This window comes from Lactuca sativa, chromosome 5 (assembly GCF_002870075.4).
Source record: "Lactuca sativa cultivar Salinas chromosome 5, Lsat_Salinas_v11, whole genome shotgun sequence".
Lineage (NCBI taxonomy): Eukaryota > Viridiplantae > Streptophyta > Magnoliopsida > Asterales > Asteraceae > Lactuca > Lactuca sativa.
This window is the reverse complement of record NC_056627.2, coordinates 204,604,804-204,630,291: the sequence shown is the minus strand read 5'-3', so window position 1 is coordinate 204,630,291 and position 25,488 is coordinate 204,604,804. Positions and strand designations below refer to the sequence as shown.

Below are 25,488 nucleotides of genomic sequence, written 5' to 3'. Positions count from 1 at the left end.
CTTCAACAATGGGGGCTCAGCAGATAGAGTCTTGCCAATCTTGGTCCGCACTCTGTCCTGAAATGAGATTCAAGGCAGGATAGCCCTACATCAGATTGCAGAAGTAGTCGCCTATGCTAGAATGCATACCCTCCACACCATTCATCTAGAAGATGCTCACTAGAGATCAGAGAGAAACCATGAAACCCTACTGCAAGCACTGACTGAATCACGAGCCGAAGTCATAGGGCTCCGAGTACGCCAGACGGTGTGCGAAAGACACCTACATGACGTGGAACGTCAATTGGCTGAACTAAGCGTTCACCAGAGGGATGACCGTCGCCAGTAGTAGACGCTTTACTTTATTTCCTTATAAAGAGGAATCATATTTTTCTGTCTATGCCTGATGTGGCATTTTCTACGAAATTATCTTGTACCGTAAGTACTTTAGTTAGGTCTTTATGCTGTCAGGAACTATCTCCTGTGGATATGATGTAAGACCTTTACAAGGTCATTTTCCTGAACCTTTACGTCGTAAATATCCAAGATATTGACAGCCGGCTAACTTTTGTGTCATTTCCTTCATTCAAGTACTCTTATCATACTCTCATTGGAGTCTATCTGAAACCTGCTTTAGTTAAGTCATTGGACCATAGCAAGTTAGATACGGAGACATTTCCAAGTCTCTTTCAGTGGTTGGATTTTGTTATTCACCAACCCACGATACCTCAACTTGTACAACAAACGTCTTGAGACCATTCTACGAACTTACCTCTACTCATTACTAGGACTGCATCATATGGATGTAGGTCAAACCGTCATGAACATACTTTCATTCTGTACTAGGACTACATCATAGGGATGTAGGTCAAACTTTCGAGAACATCGTCGTACTCTTTACATGAACAATCTAAGTACATCAGGGTCAACCAGAATCGCTCACAAAATCCTTACTTTTCGTGTTACAGAATCATGTCGTCATCCAGAAGCAATAAGTCCATCAGCGAAACCCCCACTTTTCCTATGGACACCGCTACCTTTCAAACAACAGTTACAGTTGCCGTGGTGGCTGCCGTAACCGCGGTCCTTGCACACCGTAGCGCTCACAGCACAGTCAATGCAACTGATGGGAACAAAGTTTCCAATTGTGGTATCCATCCAGGAGGTCGTCAAACAGTAACAGTCACAGGCTCGCAAAGACGAAAAACAGAAAACAAGAAACGAAAGCGTCAAGCCCGGAAGGAACGCAAGAGATCCCAAAAGCTGGCTATACAACAGCAGCAAGTGGAAACCCCTGCCATCCCAGTACCGAGCAGGCCATACGAGGGAAAACTCCCGAAGTGTGATAAGTGTAGTTTCCATCATCATGGGGCTTGCAATGAGATGCAGTGTTGCAATTGCCTAAACATAGGGCACCATGCTCGTAACTGTGGAGCACCGGCGCGACCCATCACTCAAGTCCCTTTCATCGGGACTAAACCTGCACACAAGATTTGTTATAGCACCGAGCGATTTAAGAAGCAGTTTTCAAAGTGGAGTAACGAGGAAGGCACTCGTGTCCACATAACATTGGCTAAACACCGCAATCCCGTCTCCAAGGCTAGTACTAGCCAGTCATGCCACCAATGCGGTGAGGTAGGGCACTTCAAGAAAGATTCCCGATAACAAAGAACTCTGGCGCAGATGGGAAAATTCTCAGGATCACAGCTGCAGGAGAGCCTACTCCAGAACCACGTTAAATGTAATTTGGGCGTTTCGTTGTAACAGACTTATAAACTATCTAGAACTAGTGCAACTAGAGTCTTACCTTTTGCGAGATCCTGTCTGTATAGGAATTCTCGTGCTGCCTATACTTGTCTTTTGTAGTATATCTTATTCGCTGCGTATACTTGTCTTTTGCGAGATCCTGTCTGTATAGGACGAGAACATATACAACTATACTAGGAAGAGAACATATACAACTATACTAGAACGAGAAACATTACCCTTACATTAATACTTTAACAATTGTGATCCACTGTATCGGAGCATGCCTTAAAAGTCATGGCCCGAGTTGTAGCCAGAATTCTCTTGGAGGGAGAGCGTGTGTTTGCGTATAGATCTATACTGGATTGACAATCCTACACCTTGCTGCTAGCTACAGCCGGACCTGCAGGTCTGCGGGTGCCAAACGTCATTCTGTTATTACGACCATTCGTATGTCGTTGTTATCAGTCGATAGTATGGTGCAATTTATCACATAGTGCCTTAGCCTAAAATCCGGTTTAAGGTAGTTAGTACGGTAGTAGTCCTTTTAGAGCTATGTTGTAGTTCTACGTTAATTTTCCCATTACATATTTTTAGTGATAACCTCACTTAAACATAAATGTACAAACTATATTTTTGGATAATGATAGTTATACTTTGGAAAATACTTACTCTTACAAGAGACACACATACAGAACAGTTAGGTCTTGGTAGAAGACACCTTCATATACTAGAAGGAATCATAGGGATTCTAGGGTTTTTCAAACACTTACAATTCATATACACTTTCAAATTCTTACAATACATAGACTTACAAATTCTTACATACAAATTAAGACACTAAATACTTATGAACTCACCAGCTTCAAAGCTGATACTCGCTTTCAAAATTACTTGTATCCTCAGGTCATCATAGACAGGTACCGATGCAAGGAGAAAGGAAGATGGAGCTTGTTCAAGACTTATCTTTCATTTTGATTTATGCTTTGGTGTTTATCAAAATTTGACAGAATACAATTGTATAATAATTATTTTATTAATGCAATGGATGATGTTGTTTCTTGTTTACTACTTTACATTGTTGTTGATATTATACATGACGTTCTCCGCCCCAGAACGTTTCCGCTGTTCTCGGTTTTGGGGTGTGACACACACGACTTGGGGTTTATAACCTATCGTGTTGACATATTCTGTGCCTATTCCGGTTAAAGTTGGCTTTGAATATGAGTTCTTAGAGTTCTCAATGTGTTGCACAACAACTTGGAAGCAATGGCAGGCCCTTCAGCTGCTAGGTGGGAAGAAGTTAAGATTGAGTTCAATCCATATGAGTTTGGATTTGTCATTATCCTTGTCTTGTGACTATGGTTTTGACAATTCACATGGATAAGAACACATACACCATAAAAATCTAAGTTTCATAAGGTTTCTCTCCGATTCATGAAAATGATGGTGAGGAAACACTTTCACTAAGTAGATTTTAGCTAGATACAAATTGTGATATTTGCATTCTCAAAGTCGTTAGTGGAGCGTGTGTGGTTTACCAGCACACTAACCTGGACTTGTGAGAAGTGGCAAAAAGGTCTAACCATTATGATTACGGCATCCCTCTTCATAATTGTTTAGACACATAAGTGTGCTATCTAAGGGAAGGTGTATGATTTTGATGAAGTCTTATCAAAACAATCTAGTATCAGAAATCTGAACTTTGGTCAGAAAGTCAACTGATTTCTGAGTACATGTCAAAGCTAGTGGGAGCATAAGTGTCATGCTAATAATCATCATGTTTGTGGGAGCATGATAATTATGATAAGTATTGCAAGCTAGCAATGTTAATTATTGAAAACAAAAGTTTCAATTGGGAAAGAGTTGTTTTGCTATAATTAAAGGAGAGGAAATTATACTTCATCTCAAATCTATAAGCTTAGATCGTGAGGTTTTAATCAATTATTCAAGGAAATATATATGAATTTCATGTTGGAATGGCTCAACATAAGGAAATTCTGTATATGGGTCCATTATTTGCGTTCTAAAATTCGATTATGATTACGGCATCCCTTTTTCATAATCTGAATTATGAGAACTTGGCAAATTGAAATGGACATATTATGAATCGTGTCCCATATGCTTCGGATATAGGATCGAATACATGTGCTATATTCATCCTTTCTAAAATTTTCCAAATGCCTAGGGCATTAAGAAGGGAAAAGGTTTAGAACTGGATATGACTAAAAGGATTAAACAATTGTTGAGGACAATCTAAGGTTTACCAAATATTGGTTGCTCAAGGACAGTTGGAAGTATAGTGATAATTATGGAAGGACCATATTGACATAATCTAGAAGGAGGCAGCTCTTGTTCAGAAGTGATAGTCAAAATGGAATATGGAAATGTTTCAAAGTTAGAATTTTCAATATGTTTAAGATTAGGAAACTTAATGCAAGAAGGATGTTTCCAAGGAGCTGATCTCCTTTGGAATACTCTGTAATGATTGTTGTCAAGTCTTTCTGACTTTGTGCATAATCATTACAAGATAATCAATGCATATAAGTTTAGAATCCAACATATTTCAGTAAATGACATGAATTTGGAATTCTTGTATTTGCAGCAAGGATTTGGGAGTGTGAAAAGAGAATCATTGAAGTTATGTTGAATGGATCTAGTTCACAAAGTAAAGATCATAGACAAACATAGTATGCATACTTGGTGTATGGCATGACTAATGTTTAGAAAACATAGTGTACATGCTTGGAGCATGGGACAACTATTGTTTTAAATTCAAGAATAAAGTTGATAGCTGAAACAGTATACAATGAATAATGTGTAATCATATGGTGATAAATAAAAGGTTTTTTTATTTATGTTCATAGGTTTTGATACCATATTGGATTCAATTATTATTGTGTTTCACTTTGCATGTTTTGACTTCCCGAATAAACTGGGTTATTCTTCCGGAGTGACTAAGTTATTCAAACCATCCACAGTCGGTCATATGTTGGAAGTAGATATGAATTAAGACTGTCATGCGTTGGCTTGTAGAGGTCTAAGGTGTTGGACAAAGGACTACAACACTCATGAGTGCTCATAAGTTCTGAGTATTCACTACTAGAAAAACAGCCTTTAATGACGCGCAAACAATGACACGCGGTGATTTACGATACGCAAAAGAGCGCGCTCTAAAAATAATGTCATCTCTTCAAACTTTTGAAGGATAGAGGTCACGCTTTTGTGCGTGCCCTAAAATTAATGTCCAAGAAAAAAAATTAAAAACACGGAGGGCACTTAATTAAAAATGGGCGTCGTCTAGAAATGTCGCTTTATATTTTTTAAATGAAAGGCGCGTTCTATTTTTTTGCAGCTGGGGGGAAAGAAAATCCCAAAAGTTTGAAATGCCGCCATTGTTATCCTCTATCTTATTTCCATCTTTCTTCTCTCTCTCTCTCTCTCACTCACTCTCTCTCTTTCTCTATCTCTCTTACTCTAATACCCAAAAAAACCCTAATATCATCACAAATCCTCTTTTCTCCCACAACAAAATCGCAATATCACCAAATCTTTGATCCCGCAAGTAATCCGAGTTCACCTTTCAATTTCATTTGTCTCGCAAGTAATCTGAGTTCACCGGTGGCGTTCCTAACTGTATCAATGGAAGCGCTGCTCAAGTCGCTGACCAATTTCTTCACCTGCGTTTCGAGTTCCGTGAGATCAGTTCTCGCTTCAGTAGCAGAAGAAACAACTCTCGGCCCAAAAGATGATCTCCGCCATATTTGGTTTCGTGCTCTGTTTCCAAATCGAGGTGAAACTGCATGCTGGGAAACAGCAATGGCAGCCTGAGGCTCTATGTCTCTATCTCCAGTGGCGATACAATGATGCACGAGTTTAAGAAATCGGAGGAGGGATTGAGAGAATTTGTCGCTTCCTCTGGTTTCTCTTTTGATTCTGGTAATGTTTATATTCGGTTTCTCTTTCTTCAGAATTCTTTTTCACATATTTCTTCCCATATGAGTTTATGATTTCAGATTTTTTCCATATGATTTTGATCTTAGTTTGTGATTTAGAATTCTCAATCTTCGGTTTCTCCTTTATCCACCAGTTCATGTGCCCGATTGGGTTAATAGTTATGCTAGAATTTGATCAATTTCTTTGAATTTTAGGGTGAATTAGGTTAGGGCATGAATAGGAAACACTATAAATGGTTTGACTAAGTCGACGTCTTCTTCTCCTGTATCAACTTGACACCTCAACTCTTCTTTTGCACTGATCTGCAATCTATACTAGGTTTGATTTTTTTATTTACAGGTTTTGTTAGTAGACCATGTCTATTGTTACTCAAATTAAACATGTTGTATTTTTTTTATTACAGGATGTGGTTTGACAAATGGTTGTTGAAGGAGCACATAAGTTCAGAGCCACACAACCTCAACTTGGTTTTTTGTTCTTCTTTCTTCTTTAGCTCCTGAGGCTTGATTTCATTGAAGGTTTGTGCTCTACATTCTAAGAATGCTCTTGCATGGATTGATCTTTGTCATTTAAGTTTCAATAGTATCATGCCTTGAATTCTTCCTTAATGTGTTTTTGACTATGTAGGTTTGTTGGGTGCCAAATAGCATGGTCCAAGCATCATCTCGATGACTGTTTTCCTGATCTTCCTTCACATATTATGATCATTTTTCCTTTTTAACATTATTAGTATTTTGTATTTCTATCATGATGAAGAACTTTTTGTCTTGTTCTTTTCCCACTCAACTTTTTATTTCAACTAGTTCTAATTTTTTTTTTTTTTTTTTTTTTGCTTTTATTCAGGCTGGATTTTTTCAAGTACCTGATTCTGATAGGCTAGGTTCTTTCTTAGGCTGGATTTATTCAGGCTGGATTTGTTCAAGTACCTGGCCATATATATTCTAGCAAAGTCGGTATGCATTATTTAAGCCAAATAATTATGTTTGGAAGAAGATCCCAGCGTGCATTTTAATGCCATGGTGAAGCTGATTTTAAAATAATATTAAAATTTTCTTTTACTTTCTTTATTCTAGTTATTTATTTTTGATTATGAATTTGGATGTGATTACAGGGTGAGGCATTAGTAATAACTAAAATGAACCAAGGAAAAAGCTAAACAACCTGAAATAGGGATCCAGCCATGAACCAGACAGTGTCAAGCTCATTATACTCTTTTCTGATGCCTTCTGCTCTTTCAACAACTTCAGCCTGATAGGAGGGATGTATGTGTAATGTGTTTGTTATATTCAACAACACAGGGGTGTCTATTCTTAAATTCAAAACTTAGGATAGGAACATATATATACCTTTATTGGACTTCCTGTAGATAATTGAGCTCAGATTCAGACCATAAGAGTGGTAATTCAACAGCTAGCTGTCCCTTTCCACATTGACGATCAAGCTCTTTTATATATGGGTACCAGAAAGATTTTCTTACAGGAAGCAGGGGGTCTTTCATATCAACATGAAAAGTACCATGTTCCAATCATCCATACAGATATAAGAACTAGCAACATTCTACTTGATAGAGAATTGCAGCAAAAAATAGCAAATTTTGGGCTTATAAGACTGCTACCAGAAGATACGACTCATCTTAGCACAAAATTCTTAGGGACTTTGTATGTTTAAAAGTACATATAACTTAACTACTAATTCAATTTGATTAAAGTAAATTTTCAATAACCAATGTTAAATCTTTGCAGGAATAGTGGTTATGTAGCACCTGAACATTTTTGCCATTATTTGTAGGACTATAGCTGTTCACTTCACCAACCCATTCCATGTCAGCACACGTGTAGCAGATAAATGCAGTGATGGCACCTTGCTTTTGCAGGTATATTGATCTCAAGTCTTGTTAGGGTTAAATGCAAAAAAAATAATAATAATAATTATTTACTCACATTCCCAGGTGATACTCCACTCACAAGTGAAGGCTAACTTAACCATACACGATTCTTGGCTGGACCTAAAAGACGGTTTTACCCTTGCTGGTGAAAGTCAAAGTAATGGAAGACCAACATCCGCCTTCTTTCCACTTGTAGTTCCTTCTACATCAAGAGCCGGAATCTTGTTCACTATATCCCTACCCACAAATGGCAAGCATTATTTTATTTCTCATTTTATCACTCATCTTTAGAAAAAATAATCAATCTCTCTCTCTTTTTTTTTTTTACAGATGAAGCGAAAGATATGAATCCTGATAGTGATACGATATTAAATATAAAATATAAAATATCTGGGGATAGAAATCATGGATCGCATACTCCTATGTTTGAGGATGAGTCTTCACAGATGTTGACTTTTAAGAGTGCTCTTGTTTTACAAAGACCAGTGATGGAACCTTGTTTGGCAGTTGGTTTTCTTCCCCTTCCTCCAGAAGGCCTTAGAGTCGGCCAGCTTTTTACTATGAAGTGGCGAGTTGAAAGGTTGAAGTATCTCGAGGACGAACAATACGTAAGTTTCTAAAATTTTTACTTTTTTTTTTTTGGCAATAAAAAAGTAAAAATGACTTAAATGTTAAATCATATATTTGATTTGCGAACAGGATGAGGTAGTATATGAAATAAACGCAAATTCTGAAAACTGGATGATTGCTGGGAGGAAGCGAGGCCATGCACCTCTCTCCACAAAGCAAGGTACTACTAACCTTTTATAATCCAAATCCTCTTTCAATATCTCAACATTTAATAAATTAATAAATTTTATATCTTGATTTCGAAACCTTGTTGTCTAAAAATAAACTTAATGTATACAGGTTCACGAATAGAGATTTCAATCCTATGCGTGCCATTGGTTGCTGGGTACATGCGGCCCCCACAACTGGAGTTACCGGACATTGGTGAGGGTAATATTAGTTGCAACCCAGTTGGGCCCCACTTGGTCCGTGTTTCCCCTCCACCTCTCAGCTCCTCCTTCTGTATTCCCATTCCCATTCCTGCCTAGAGATGAAATCGTGAATTTTGTAGGTGCTTTGGTGTGGTGGTCCTAGAAATCAGTAGTGGAAAGAGATACAAGGATGTTGACTACCAATTAGTCACTCAAAATCTCCTTGATCATGTAAGTATCTCATAATTAAGGGTTGGTTCATTCAACCCGTTCTTTTCATTTATGGTTTTAATGATGAAGGTATCTCAAACACTCAATGATTTATTTTGTATTCAGTGAGACCTTAAGCTTAGGTGAGAAGTTCTTACTAGCCTTTCTGTTGTTATGTGTATGATAGGCACGGGATCTACATGAGAGTGGAGCGCATCTGAATTTAATGGATGAGAAACTAGATCCTAGTGAATATGCAGTAGAACATGTTGTGGAGATCATCAAGATAGCATTGATGTGCACTCAACCACCATCAACTAGACCTACAACTTCTGAAGTGGTTATATGCTTTTAAGTGAAAAATCTCTTCACTTATGTATGTATGTATGTATGTAGGTATGTATGTATGTATGTATGTATGTATGTATGATTTTTATTAATACCTTATGTATATATATATGCAGGAATGGGAAGGATTGAATTGATGGGAACTGAATCAAGAGCTGTAGGGGGTCTTGAATTTTTACACAAGTAAGTTATGGTTTGCTTTTTTTTTGGTTTATAAGAAAGGGGCTAGGGGTAAAATTGTCATTTTACTAACGGTGCGAGTAAGAGGGACCAAAATCACAACAAAGTGAAACAACAAGGACTAGAAGGTCAACTAAAGTCTTGCCTTTTGAAGGATCAAAGTCTTCAGTTGAACCAACTACAATTGTTAGTCCCTAAATATAGATTTCTTTTTTCTTTTCGTCCCTACAGTTTCCTTTTTGCATATTTGGCCTCTTCTCCAACGAAAATGACTATTTTTGGGTCCAAAGTGGAAAAAATCAGCTATACTCAAGGACCAAAACCTTTACAAGAACCTCAAAAATAAGGACCAAAATTGAAACACAACTTTTCATTACAAGGGTAAACATGTCATTTTCTAATCCAAACTTTTTTCCTTTATGTAAATATAAAAATATATATTTTGCCCTCCCTGAAACAAACCTCAACAAGATTAAGATTGGAAGCACGGTTGAGGACAAAAGCAAACTCACAATTGTATTGTCTCATAGTTTTCTCAAAAGCTTCTTTAATGCTCACAACCTGCATGTTAATCAATTTTTATAGCATGCTCACAACGTATCTAGAAGTTTTGGAGGAAACGAGACACAAGCAAAAATAAATAAGCATGCTTATTTATTTAATTTACAATTTACAATACAATTGATAGATATATGAATCCATATGTTACTTAATTTTGTTCTTTTTTATTTTTAATATGTGCAGCATAGGGAGACATCAATGTCCTTCAAAACTATAGATGATGTCCAAGTCTTACTCTATGCAGTAAGTATTAAAGAAATAGCAATGCACTTTCATTCATTTGTTTCATATTTTTTTCACATTTCTCTAATGATATTTTTCCTTGAGTCATAGAATGATTGGCTCATATCTTGTTTTTTGATATTTATACGCAGTTTTTTTCTTACGTCGGTGGTGGCGAAGTTCAAGATTAAGGGAGACTTGTAATCATGTTTGGCTTTCCTTTCCAGTAAGAAACAGAGTTGTATGATTATTTGTTAGTTTTATAGGAATGTATAACACATGTTAGCAATGTATTATTTTTGTTTAACATTTGAATGATTTTTTGTATGACATTATAATTTGTGCAATTTATTTTATATTATGCAATGGATTGTATTTTTTGTATATGGTATTTTATTTCTATTATAAGAAATTAAATGAAAATTTAATTTAAAAATTAATAAATATATAAATTTTTTATTTTTAAACATTTAAATTTACAATACGCAAAAATGTATGTCATCTTCATTTATGACATGGCCTTTCTTGACAGGGGCTTTCTTGATACGCATTGCGTGTCATTAACACGCGCGTCGTAAAGTTACGACACGCGAATGCGTGTCGTCTTCCTTTATGACAGGGCCTTCCTTGATACGCATTGCGTGTCGCAACCGCGCGTCGTAAATGCGCGTCGTCTATAGACGACGCGCAAAAGCGCGTCGTCTCTCTTTATGACAGGGCCTTCCTTGACACGCATTTGCGCGTCGTCTGAGCGTTTTACGACGCGCAATGAGTGTCGTAAAAGGCCTTTTTTCTAGTAGTGATTGAATTCAACCCGCGCTCATTGGAATCACTTCATGGATATATCTTATATTCTTCAAACCTAGAGATATGAGTTGTTACTATGAGTTGATAGTACATTGATTGCACGAAAACGCATTTGGTAACTCGGTGCTATAAAACGTGTCTTTGTGTATGATTCAACAAGTAGTAGAACAAGCCATATGAGTCGATGTTTATCCATTCCTTTTACCTTCGGGATAAAAGCGATATCTGTGGGCCCCTCGATGATTTGATGATGACAAATGGAAGTGCTCGGCTGGGCCAGGACTAATTTGATTTGTTCAATTAGTCAGTCGTCATAAATCAGAAATCGGGAAACAACAAATGGACAGAGAGAATGATTATAATCCATATCTCCGTCCATATGATATCTAGAATGGATGAATATATGATCCCTTATCTAATGGACAAGTCACTGACAAAGCTCAGAGTTCATCTACAAGGTCAGAGTTCGACAGAAGATTTTGAGAGCTACGATAGCCAGTAGGTTCCTGAAGTCATACGCAATATTAGTTTTAGACTTATCTAAGTAGGAGACTGTTGGATTAATGTCTAAGTCCATAACTATAATTGGTAAGACTTGACCCGACCCGACATGGTCCATTTGGGTTGCATGGCATCATGCACTTGGATATACTATAATGAGAGAAATAAGACACTTATGGTTATTAATATATTATAAGTTCTAGTATATTAATAATAAGAATAATAAGATTATTTAATTACTATTGATCAAGAATTAATCTAGGATTAATTAAGTGATCAAAAGAAGACTAATTAAATATATGGGTTGATTGTGTAAATCATCCATACTTGAATAGTGGGCTAATGCTCCATGGATAATCAAGTTGGGCTAAAACCCATAGGATGGTCCATGGATGCTCCATGGTGTATTTGAACCCATGGATCCAAGGAAATGGAAAGTCATGACAATTAGGGTTTACCCTAATTGTAACACTATATAAAGATCTTATTTTTGACAAAATCGGCCACTAGTATCATACTAGAGAAAGGAAGAAAGGGCTAGCCGATTTTCATGAAGCGTAGATTTCTCTCAAGTTATTCCAAGTGTATGTGGTGTTGTGTGAACCATTTAAGGTGTCAGACTTGGGGCACTAGGCACTCAAGCTTCATGAAGACTTTCTACATCAAAGAGGTATGTATTCTATCTTGTTACACTCATTGTTTTGTATGCTAGATTAGGATAATACCTTGGAATTTCTTATTTACATGTATAATAGCAAAAACAAAGATCCAAGGTATTTAGGTTTGCATGTACACTTAGGAGTGTTAGAATGCTCAAAACCCAACATCAACAAGTAGTAGAACAAGCCATATGAGTCAAAGTTTATCCATTTGTTTTACCTTCGGGATAAAAGCGATATCTGTGGGCCCCTCGATGATTTGATGATGACAAATGGAAGTGCTCGGCCGGGCTAGGACTGATTTGATTTGTTCAATTAGTCAGTCGTCATAAATCAGAAATCGGGAAACAACAAATGGACAGAGAGAATGATTATAATCCATGTCTCAGTCCATATGATATCTAGAATGGAGGAATATATGATCCCTTATCTAATGGACAAGTCACTGACAAAGGTTAGAGTTTATCAACAAGGTCAGAGTTCGACAGAAGCTTTTGAGAGCTACGCTTGCCAGTCGGTTCCTGAAGTCATATGCAATAATAGTTTTAGACTTATCCAAGTGGGAGACTGTTGGATTCATGTCTAAGTCCATAACTATAATTGGTAAGACTTGACCCGACCCGGCATGGTCCATTTGGGTTGCATGACATCATGCATTTAGATATATATAATGAGAGAAATAACACTTAAGGTTGGTTAATATATTATATGTTCTAATACATTAATAAGATTATTTAATTAGTATTGATCAAGAATTAGTCTAAGATTAATTAAGTGATCAAAAGAAGACTAATTAAATGTATGGGTTGATTATGCAAATCATCCATACTAATATAGTGGGCTAATGCTCCATGGATTATCTAGTTGGGCGAAAACCCATATGATGCTTCATGGATGCTCCATGGTGTATTTGTACCCATGGATCATGGAAATGAAAGGCCATGTCAATTAGGGTTTACATGGTGTACCCCTAAATATATATGCACCTTATTCTTGACCAAAATCGGCCACTAGTGTGTGTAAAAGAAGGGCTAGCCGATTTCATGAGTTGTAGAATTCTCTCAAGTTATTCCAAATGTATTTGGTGTTGTCTGAACCATTTGAGGTGTCACACTTGGGGCACTAGGCACTCAAGCTTCATGAAGACATTCTACATCAAAGAGGTATGTATTCTATCGTGCTATATTCATTGTTTTATATGCTAGATTAGGATAATACCTTGGATGTTCCTATTTGCATGTATAATAGAGAAAACATAGATCCAATGTATTTACGGTTGCATGTACACTTAGGAGTGTTAGAATGCTCAAAACCCAACAGAAAGATCTTCAGGAAAGACTTTCGGATAGTCACACACCACTGGTATTCTTTGTATATCCTTCATCTCTTTCTTTGCATCGATCACAAATGCCAAGTATGATGTGCATCCTCTGGACAAACATTTTCTGGCTTTCATCATGGAAATGATTCCGAAATTTACTCCGCGTTTATCCATGTACACTATAAATGACTCTCTTCCAGGTGGGTTTACTCTCACCATCTTTTTCTTGCATAGTATTTCGGCATCGTTTGCACTAAGCCAATCCATTCCTAGTATGATGTTGAAACCATTCAACTCAATAGGAAATAACTCCTTGTGGAATTTATTCTCGTTCAAGTCGATGACGATGTTTTAGTGAAATTACTAACATGTATGAACTTGCCACTGGAAAATTCTACAACTAGAGCATTATCAAGTTCATCTACAGGCAATGCTAGTCTTCCACCAAATTTTTTGCGATATAAAGGAGTATTTTGCTCCTCAATCAAACAATATATTGGCAGGAAATCCATTTACGAGAAAGGTACCTGAAGCGACATCTACTTCATCCCTTGCTGCTTCCATTGTCACCTGGAAAGCTCTCGCCTTCGGTTTTGGAGGAATGTTCGGCCTTGCTATCTACTTCTTCTTCAGGCAGTCTTTCGAAATATGCCTTTCCTAGTTACATCCATAGCACACCCTCTTGTTGGATGGACACTGATTGGTGTAATGCCCAATCTTTCCACACTTGTAGCAAGTCACTTCCTCCCTACATCCCGAAGTGATTCTTTCCTCACTTCTCGTACCACTTCGCTTCGTTTCCTCCTCCGATTTTCTTCAAATCAGACTTCGAGAATTTAGTTTTCTTGGTAGACCTCGAAGAACCATCAAACATTCTTTTCTCACTAACCTCAGTTATCTCAAGACCCCTTTCCCTAAACTAGGTCTCAACATTGTTGGCTACTTTAATGGCTGCTAAAACAGCCAGTTATTGTTGGGTTTTGAGCATTATAACACTCCTAAGTGTACATGCAACCCTAAATACCTTGGATCTATGTTTTATCTATTATACATGCAAATAAGAACTTTCCAAGGTATTATCCTAATCTAGCATACAAAATAATGAATATAACAAGATAGAATACATACCTCATTGATGTAGAAAGTCTTCATGAAGCTTGAGTGCCTAGTGCCCCAAGTGTGACACCTCAAATGGTTCACACAACATCAATTGCTTTTGGAATAACCTTGAGAGAAATTTGGAACACTTGAAATCGGCTAGCCCTTCTCTAGAATAATACTAGTGCCGATTTTGGTCAAGAATAAGATGCATATATATAGTTAGGGTTACACCATGTAAACCCTAATTGACATGACCTTTCATTTCCATAATCCATGGGTACAAAAACACCATGGAGCATCATATGGGTTTTAGTCCAACTAGATAATCCATGAAGCATTAGCCCACTATATAAGTATGGATGATTTACACAATCAACCCATATATTTAATTAGTCTTCTTTTGATCACTTAATTAATCCTAGATTAATTCTTGATCAATACTAATTAAATAATCTTATTAATATGTTAGAACTTATAATATATTAACAACCCTTAAGTGTTATTTCTCTCATTAAAGTCTATCCAAATGCATGATGCCATGCAACCCAAATGGACCATGTCTGGTCGGGTCAAGTCTTACCAATTATAGTTATGGACTTAGACATTAATCCAACAGTTATTTCCAGTAAAAAATAATCAGAATATTAATCAAGAAAATTTTAGTGATTGGGACAAGGATTCTGGAGATATAAATTACGCCGAAACCTGAGTTATAACGAACAATTTATGACCTGTCGAAGTTTCGTGACAAAAAATCACACAAAACCAAGAATCATAGAAAGTGAGTTTATGATAGATTACTTTGTAGCCTTAGTGATCTAAAGGAAACTTGCATAGTACGTCTCCACCTACGCGTAGATATAAAGAAGGTCAAAAACAGAGGTCGTATGCAAAAGTTATGACCTTCCGAAGATACAGTTGTTTGAGAGCATGACACGTGTCAGAAAACCCAAATATGACTAAGCTCACGATGTGAGGATGCATAGCTCATCACGTGAGGATTCAAATTGCCACCTTTCAAGACTAGTACCCATATGGCAAGTCCACGGAGTGATTCATCAAAACTCACGGCGTGAATGGTAATTTCACACGACATGAAGAGTGATCATACACCTTCCGAAGCTAGGGATGCAGATGGCGAGTCTACGGGCTGATCAGGACCCAGCTCACGATGTGAGCTTGTGTGGCTCACAACGTGACTGTCAAATTTTCAGACTATACGTGTGACAACCCGATATTTTGAGACAATAAAATATAACACCAGTCAAATTTAGGCAAAAATATAACTTTCCTAAAAATCTTATTTGGGTTAAATAAAGTAGTAGGAATCGTATCAAGGTTTTCGTACATATAAAGAACACTAAAATCCTAGTTATAACGGAGAAGTTATGACCAACCGAAGATTCTCGGCAAAACCAGGCAACACCGATTAAGCGAAAAACACAAAGTTTCAATACAATAACTTTTAGCCTTAGGTATCTAAACGATAGTCGTAGATTTCGTTAAACAGTGATCATGCATAAAAGGAACGCCCAAAACGGACATCGTACAAAGAAGTTACAAATTTTTTATGTTTCGTAACAGCGGTAGACAGCTAAAAACTCGAAATAAAGATCGAGTGATTTTTAGCCGACACAACTTAAACGAGAGTTGAAGGTCTCGACAATAGTAGTTCGATGGTAAAAAGACAAACGAAAACGGACGTCGGATAAAGAAGTTATGGATTTTTAACGAAGTTATCGTGTCCCAGCCTATTAATTAAAATATAATTAAAAATAATATCAAAATTAGGTGACAGAGTCTAAACGAAAGTTGTAGAGTATTTTCTCACCTTCGTGTCGATATAAAGAACGTCAAAAACAGAGCTCGTATGCGAAAGTTACGGATTTAACAAGTTTGTGCCAAACACAACGAAACGATTTACGTCCAACGTACCCTCGTACGCCCAACATACTCGGATGCTAGGCTCCGGATTGTCCACGTCGCTTCGATGCTTCTTCCGAGGATGCGGTAAGCGCTGACGTCGTGTACGACCAGCGTACTCCGAAGTTACACCCAGCGTAACGAGTACGCCCAGCGTACTCCGAATTTACGCCCAGCGTAATCCCTCTTCCAGCACCCTATAAATAGAATGCGAGGGTGCCGGCCATCCTCGCTCATTTTCTTCACTTCTATCACATTTTAACCTCGTTTTTTGTGCCGACAACATCCCGACTTCCCGGTTTCATATCTAAGCCCCGACGAAGGTCCGAAGCCCCGAGATTCCCAGGAATCTCGTCACTTTCCGGTCGAGGTGCCGCCCGAGAAAATCTCGTTTTCTTCATATCACGCACTTTTTTTTAAGATGTGTTCATACCCCTATAAACTACATTTTCAAAAGTGTTATCAATACTTTTTATATACACTTTTAAGGGGGGGAGTACAAGTAAACACACGATTATTATCGTGTGTAACCTAAATGTTTCACTATATAGACTTTTTATCAAGTAAATCATATGAGATTCATAACTACTACATGGAACCTTTCGTACGCAAAATATATCACGATAACATCTTGTCTTTTAAAATCAAACATGTTTTTATACATATACGAATCAAACACTTTTTTTATACTTTGAATATATGTGTTCATTTATGTCACTACAAAAGTTACACTTTACATAACGAGTGAGCATTTCACTAGGGTTTACTATACAAACGAAACAAACTTTTGGAAAAACTATAATAGTTTACGACAAACATTTTTACATGTTAAAAACTCTTTATCAAACCGTCTTATATACTTTATGTTTCCTTTCAAACGTTGTTAGAATCGTGTTTCAAACGAAGGTCTTCCTATACTTAAAATTGTTCGTATCAAACAAACTACTTTCAAATCATTTTATAAACTAACATCAAGTCATCATTTGTTATGTATTAAACTTTTCAAAGGTTTTACAAAACTTCTTTTATATTTTTATCGTCAAATGCACGCCTATACATGGGTAGCAAAGGCATAGTTCGGTTGTACACGCACAATACTAGTAACTATAATAGGTATATTTAGGATATACTACTTACCATTCCAAGTACAAGGAATCACACAAGAGTTAGTTTATTTATGAGTCTATACTAATACATTACATACTATATGAAGAGATACGATTACATACAATTACAAGGCATACAAATTTCAAGACATACAATTACAAGAGATATAATTACATAAGATAGTGTACTAGATATTCATGAAATTTTACATACTACAAGTACCATATCAAAGAGATATTTTCATATACAAGAACAAATGGACATTTTCATACGTAAATCTGTTTTATACTAGGTTTTGTGAGACATTTCACGTACTTTCGAGTATGCATTATTAAGTCCTGTATTATATACCATAATCCCTTGTAGGGGGAGCATGATACTTGTGTATAAATCTATACGGGATTGACAATCCCACACCTAAGCTGCTAGCTACAGCTAGGCCGACAGGCCTGGGGTGATAAACGTGATAACATTCCAACGCCTGAAGAACGTTGTTACAGGCAGTCTGGGTCATTACCATGGTTATAAAACTCACATGGAGTATTAAAAACACATTGATTTACGGGGTTATCAAATACCTTAGCGATTATATACATACACAAATCTACTATTTAAGACATGAAAAACACTATTGTAGTTCATTTTCGGAACTTTTAAACTACCACCCACTTATAAAAAAATATTGGATTTCTGAAGCAAACATTCAAAACAGTCGGGTCTTGGTAGAAGGCTACATTTTATACTACTAGAAAATATTGGATTTTCTAGGGTTTTCAAACATTTACGAATACTTACAAACATGTTCATTGGTACAAACTTTCCTTCAAACATTTACAGGTCTTTCTTTACAGCTTTACAAATCAAAGTGACATAAATAGTTATGAATTCACCAGCATTATTCCTGATACTCACTTTCAAAATAACTTGTATTCCCAGGACATAGATAGACAGGTACGACTACCAGTTTCTGAGAAGACGGAGCGGTCAAGACTCGTCTTTTTTTGAATATTCATTTTGTAGAATTATACTATGAAAGAACTCAAATGTAATTAAAATTATACTATTAATGCAATGGATGATGTTGTTGCTTGTTTACTACTTTTCATTGTTGTGATACATTACATGACGTCCTCCTCCCCAGAACGTTTCTGCCGTTCTCAGTTTTGGGGTGTGACAGATTGGTATCAGAGCATTGTTTATAGTGAATTGAGTATATCAACCCATAAAAGATATACAAACTATAAATACAATAGGGATTAAAATACTATGATAAAGGGTCTACTTTTAAAATAATAAAATATTTAATTGAGTAGGACAGAACAAAAATATTTACATGCTACATTTATACTAAAATCAGTGTCACTAGGACAGAACAAAAGTATTACGATTGTTGGGCATCACAAGTAGACTTAGAGACATATAGTCAAAACTGGGATGATATAGCCTGATCAACTATATTATTCGATGGTTGACTAGCATGTGCCTAAGTGAGGCTGTGAGTTGCCACAAGTCTAAAAACTTACCCACAATACTACAATCAGAACAATACAACATAAACCTAAAATATTATAGGAGTCTTTCACGTATTACTATAAACTAGTTATGTGTAAGATTCTTATACCTCAATTACCGCATGGATAACATAGTTGGACCCCATCCCCACGACGACCCATACTTCCCGAACAAAGGCAATGTTGAATGGTTCAGAGAAGAATCAGAGAATGATCATCCAATCCCTTTTGAATGATCACCATGTTGAAGACCTTTCGGGTGATGATGACTCCGAACTCGAGGATGAGAACCTACCCCCGGTAACTCCCAATTCAAATCCTAACCCTCGTCCAACTCTTCATGGCTCGACGCTTCCCTGGGTAAAATGCTTGGAAACATGGAGCGAATAGCAAGATCAACCTATGTCGTCTAAAGGAGACCGAAGCTGCTACAACTTAAGCGAAGGAAGCTCAACAGGCAAAGTTCTACCAATCCTAATCCGTAGAGTTGCTCGAAACGAAATTCAGGGCAGGACGACTCTCCATTATATCGAAGAGGTTAAATGCCAATGCAAGAATGCACACCATCCACACCAATCATCCTGAAAACACTCGTCAGATATTTGAGAGAGACCAAGAGACCCTGCTGCAAGCATTAGCTAAAACACGAGCCGAAGTCATAGAGCTACGAGTATGACAGAGAGTGTACGAAAGACACCTTCTTGATAATGGAACGTCAATTGGCTGAACTAAGTGTTCACCAGAAGGATGACCGCCGCCAGTTAGAAATACTTTATTTCCCTTCCTTGTTTAAAGGAATTGTTAGCCTGTGTATGTCCTATGTAGCATTTTTCTATGTAACTATCTTGTACTGTAAGTACTGTTTGTTAGGCCCTTATGCGGCCAAAACCTTTCTACTTTGGATATGATGTAAGACCTTCTTGAAGGTCAAGTTTTCCTAAACTTATTACATCTTAAACATCGATGATATTGACAGTCGGCTAACATCTGTGTCACTCTTTGTTCAGAAACGCTCATCATACCTTCGTTGGAGTGTATCTGAAACATGCTTTAGTCAAGTCATTGGACTATAGTAATTTAACTCCGGAGACATTTCCATGTCTCTTTTAGTGGTTGGATCATGTTATTCACCATCCAACGATACCTCGGCTTGAATGACAAACGTCTTAAGACCATTTTACAAAGATACTTCTACTCAGTAGTAGGACTGCATCATAGGGATGTAGGTCAAACCACCGCAAACATACTTCCAATCCGTACTAGGTCTTCATCGTAGAGATGTAGGTCAAACTTTCGAGGACATAGTCTTACTCTTTACTTGAACAATCGAAGTACATCTAGAGTCAACCAGAATCACTCACAAAATCTTTATCTTTCATGTTACAGAATCATATCGTCATCCGGAAACGATCAGCTGAGCAACGAAACCCCTATCCTCCATATCGACGCCGCTACATTACAAGTTGCAGTAACAGCTGCGGTGACAACTTTCCTTACACACATCTGTTGGATTAATGTCTAAGTCCATAACTATAATTGGTAAGACTTGACCCGACCCGACATGGTCCATTTGGGTTGCATGGCATCATGCACTTGGATAGACTATAATGAGAGAAGTAAGACACTTATGGTTATTAATATATTATAAGTTCTAGTATATTAATAATAAGAATAATAAGATTATTTAATTAGTATGGATCAAGAATTAATCTAGGATTAATTAAGTGATCAAAAGAAGACTAATTAAATATATGGGTTGATTGTGTAAATCATCCATACTTGTATAATGGGCTAATGCTCCATGGATAATGAAGTTGGGCTAAAACCCATAGGATGGTCCATGGATGCTCCATGGTGTATTTGAACCCATGGATCCAAGGAAATGGAAAGTCATAACAATTAGGGTTTACCCTAAATGTAACACTATATAAAGATCTTATTCATGACAAAATCGGCGACTAGTATCATTCTAGAGAGGGCTAGCCGATTTTCATGAAGTGTAGAATTCTCTCAAGTTATTACAAGTGTATTTGGTGCTGTGTGAACCATTTGAGGTGTCACACTTGGGGCACTAGGCACTCAAGCTTCATGAAGACATTCTACATCAAAGAGGTATGTATTCTATCTTGTTACTCTCATTGTTTTGTATGCTAGATTAGGATAATACCTTGAAAGTTCTTATTTGCATGTATAATAGAGAAAACATAGATCCAACGTATTATAGGGTTGCATGGACACTTAGGAGTGTTAGAATGCGCAAAATCCAACAACATCAACTCAGGCAACACAAGCAAGACCGACAAAGGAGTCGAGAGTTCCGATGGTAGTACCAAACCGGGAAACCATCAAATGGCAACAGTCCTAGACATGCGAAGCCGTGGTACCGAAAGGAAGATACGATATCGTCAAGCCCTAATGGAGCGCAAGAGATCCCAATGACTTGCCATGCCACAACAACAAGTGGCAACTCCTGCAGAACGCTTTAGGAAGCAATTTCCAAGGTGGTGTAATGAGGAAGGAACTCGTGTCCACATAACACGGGATAAAAACCTCACTCCCGCCACCAAGGCTAGTACTAGCCAGTCATGTCACCAATGCAGGGAGATAGGGCACCTCAAGAAGGATTGCCCTATAACGAAGAACTCTGGCGTAGACGGTAGGATTCTCAGGATCACAGCTGCAGGAGAACCTACTCCGAACCCACGTTAATGTAATTTAGTCATTTCATTGTAACAGAGTTATAAACCATCCAAAACTAGTGTAGTCAAAGTCTTATCTTTTTTGTGATCCCATCGGTATAGGGTTGATCGTGCTGCGTATATTTGCCTTTTGTAGTATACCTTATTCGTAGCAATAGTCTTGTAGTAGTCTAAAGTACTATAAGTTTGTTGATGGTTGCACGGTTGTGTTTTGTCTGTAAACGTCTTATATCTAAATCTAATGTCTTTAAGTTTCTTTATGATCCTGAAATTATCATACGACTTGATTCAATATGATCCTCACAAAAGCAGCTTCATACGTACATCCCTTTCTTCGAAATCGCCTTTCCAGCGAAGCCGTCATTCCAGAATACCGAAGTATCCATGTATAGAGTACCTCATAGTTCTTTTTCCTTTCCAAAGAAATACCCAAAGTACCACTTGTACAGTACGTCAAGTTCAAATCCAAAGGTCCATACGGTTGATCTGTCGCTGATGAATGTATACATAGGGGTGATATATAATCAAGGTTCTACAGGTTTGGAATTGACAATTCCACTTTAACTTCTTTTTCCTCGATGGGATGTGAGCTTAAAGAAGAATCATTTATTCGACTACCTTCTCAACCTTAATTATATACAACTCGTATACCCGAGACTGTGATAGATGAACCAGGTATGAGTTCTACTATCAACTTCAAGACGAAGACTGCCCAAGACTGCGAATGATCGTGCTTCTGTAAGAATAAACTTAGAAATACCTATCCTTTTCCCTAATTCATGAGTAGTCATACTTTCTTTTAGATCTTCACGACAGGTAATCCACCCCAAGGTTTTGACATCATAATCAGTAGAAGTTGATTAAGTCTATATCAAGCCAACATCAGGTGCTTTGATAAAACAGTTCGTCCTAACCTCCCTAAACAATGAATCCCTAGTTATTTACATCCACGAACCAAGTACGAACCCTCTCATCATTTCGTGTATGCAGGCTCAGAAATGCTTACGAAAGGAATATCATGCATTCCTTGCACACATCGTTCAGACGTGTCGAGAAGTGAAGGACATTCAAGAACATCCAAGAAGTACGCGGTTTTCCCGACACCTTTCCAGAAGGACAATCGAGACTATCAACATAGCGTCAAATCGAATTCAGAATGGACTTAGTTCCAGGGGCTACCCTAGTAGCCAAATCACCTTATTGTCTAGCTCCAACCGAGATGCGAGAACTTCCTAGAGAGCTTAACAAACTCCTTAGAAGGGGATTCTTTACGACAAGTTTACTTGGAAGAGCACCGGACTTGTCTGTAAACAAGAAAGAGAGTTCGAAATGTTAAAGTAAGTCTGATACATCGCACCAACATTATCCCTCCTAAAAAGGGATAAAATATTTCATGGTGTAATGCGATACATCCAACCAAGGGCTTGGTTGTGTTCTTAAGCAAGAGGAAAAGTCACTGCCTATACCTCAAGACAGCTTAAGACACAGGAAGTTAACTATTCAACACGTGATCTTGAGTCATGAGCAACGTTAATTGCTTAGAAGATCTGGAGACACTACTTGTAGGGTACATGGTGTAATACTCTCATAGACCACAAAAACACTCAACACACATTCGACAAAGAAAAGTTATCATACCAGTGAAGTCAAACGAAAGAAGCAAAGTTGTATCCCGATCGTGAAAGGTTCCCTGGAATGCCAAAGCGAGGACCAATGTTCACTTAAGAACATGAGTAGCAAACAAAACTTCTGTCCGTAGCATGATTATAAATACTGCTTAAACTCGAATTTTGGGACGAAATTCCCTCTAACAGGGGGATGATGTGACAACCCGATATTTTGAAACAATAAAATATAACACCAGTCAAATTTAGGCCAAAATATAACTTTCCTAAAAATCTTATTTGGGTTAAATAAAGTAGTAGGAATCATATCAAGGTTTTCGTACATATAAAGAACACTAAAATCTGAGTTATAACGGAGAAGTTATGACCAACCGAAGATTCTCGGCAAAAGCAGGCAACACCGATTAAGCGAAAAACACGAAGTTTCAATATGTAACAACCCGAAATTGTCCATCGCCCAAAACCCGTTCTACCCGTAAAAATTTGCCGTTTATCAATTCGTTCCGATATCGTTTTGGGTTAAATTATTTAAACTTATATGTTTATTATAATCTAATGAGTGTCCAAACCCCATAGGAACTCATGAAATTAGCCCAAATTGTTTATTTCAGAAATTATAGAAACGTCCCCGCCGGGTTACGGAAACTTAATCGGGTGCGACCAAAAGCCCCGTTTAATGCCGGTATCGGGTAAAATTCCTCCGTGTCCAAGTTTTGGGACCTATTTAAACGTGTTTAAACATTCATTTGAAACTTTTGCTTCCTCTCTCTACTCTCACTCTAACCTCTCTCCTAAATCCAAGTTTAAGGGTCCAAATCTCAAGTTTAAGGCTTCTAATCACCAAGGTACCTTCCTTAGCTTGTTATGTAACCTCTCTAGCCTTCAAATTCGAGTTTAAACTATGTATTAGGACCATTATCATGTGTTTACGGCCCTAGAACAGTCCTTGGCCGTAAACTCATATAAATGGGGTTTTTGAGCAACAAAACCCTTCCAAACCACAATTTGACCTTAGATATCGCTAGATGACTTTATGGAATAGACTTAGAATGCCTTAAACATGGATTTTGAAGAGTAAACTTGAGTTTACTTCCCAAGAGCATGCTTGGGCCATAAACTCATATAAATGGGGTTTTTATGCCCTTAAACCCTTCCAAAACTCTATTGAATCTTGGATATGAATTTTAGAATATTGGATTTGGCCTTGGAACACCTTGAACATCAATTTAGAGGAGTAAACTTGAGTTTACCGCCCAAGAACATGCTTGGGCCGTAAACTCATTGTTCATGGAGAGTAAACTCCTCTAAATGTGTTAAAATGCCACTTTAACACACCTAAAGCCTTGGGATAAATTCTAGAAGTGTTTACAAACAAGTATGGGACCCTAAAACATATTATAACACCCTTCCAAGGAGTTCATGGCCATGAGGGGGTTCATGGGCCGTAAACTCTTAAAACTTTGTCAAAATTCCCTTAAAAATCCAGTCAAGGCTTGGAAAAATCATTAGAATCACATGTGATTGATTAAAGGACCAAAACATTAAGGATCTTGTGTGTGGGGGAGTTTACGGCCGTAAAATCCATGTTTACAGCCGTAAACTCCAGGTTTACAGCCGTAAACTCCAATAAATGGTCCCTAAGTGAGTTTAAATTCATTCCTATGCCTTAGATGCAATCCTAGCTAAATTATCCATGAATTATGAAGCCATTTAGCATCCAAAAACACCACTTATGAATTCATGGTTGTGAACTCATGTGAATGTGGTATTTAGGGCCGTAAACTCCCTAAGGAGTTTACTCTTGAAGTCCCAATTCAATATCCCAGCTATATGTGTCCCCAAATGTTACCCGGGTCCTTCCAAACACTTGTAAGGGAGTGTTTCCGCAACTAGAAGTGTTTGTCTCTACCAAATAAATAATGTAAGTCCTAATTAGATACAAATATGTATCTTTTCATAATTCATAGGAACCTCGTGCGTTTGCAAACCCAGAACCGACGTTTAGCATCCAAGCAGACACGTTTCTCGTCCGGTGACCTCATACCCCTACCCTTTTTCAATGGTTTTTCAATGTTTTTAGGGGGGGATACAAGCAAACTACAAATGTTTTCAAATCATAACATTGATGTATTTTATTAAATATCTGGCAAACTTATAATATCTTTA

At 37.4% G+C, this 25,488-nt stretch overlaps 1 protein-coding gene across 1 annotated transcript; it reads left to right on the top strand.

The window, feature by feature from the left end:
• The first annotated feature begins 7,358 nt into the window (after window positions 1-7,358).
• On the top strand, window positions 7,359-8,671 carry LOC128126261 (trafficking protein particle complex II-specific subunit 130 homolog). Its single transcript, XM_052764012.1, has 5 exons — window positions 7,359-7,555; window positions 7,631-7,817; window positions 7,898-8,175; window positions 8,267-8,357; window positions 8,477-8,671. The coding sequence occupies exons 3-5, from the start codon at window positions 7,912-7,914 to the stop codon at window positions 8,662-8,664; spliced, it is 543 nt and encodes a 180-aa protein (XP_052619972.1). The 5' UTR covers window positions 7,359-7,555; window positions 7,631-7,817; window positions 7,898-7,911; the 3' UTR covers window positions 8,665-8,671.
• Window positions 8,672-25,488: the final 16,817 nt, after the last annotated feature.

What these genes read in the sequence shown, in the direction of transcription:
- LOC128126261 (XM_052764012.1), top strand. Translation starts at nt 7,912, where the DNA reads ATGAATCCTGATAGTGATACGATATTAAATATAAAATATAAAATATCT. An exon ending in ATCTCGAGGACGAACAATAC is followed by an intron (nt 8,176 to 8,266) that starts GTAAGTTTCTAA and finishes ATTTGCGAACAG; the next exon opens with GATGAGGTAGTATATGAAAT. An exon ending in ACCTCTCTCCACAAAGCAAG is followed by an intron (nt 8,358 to 8,476) that starts GTACTACTAACC and finishes TAATGTATACAG; the next exon opens with GTTCACGAATAGAGATTTCA.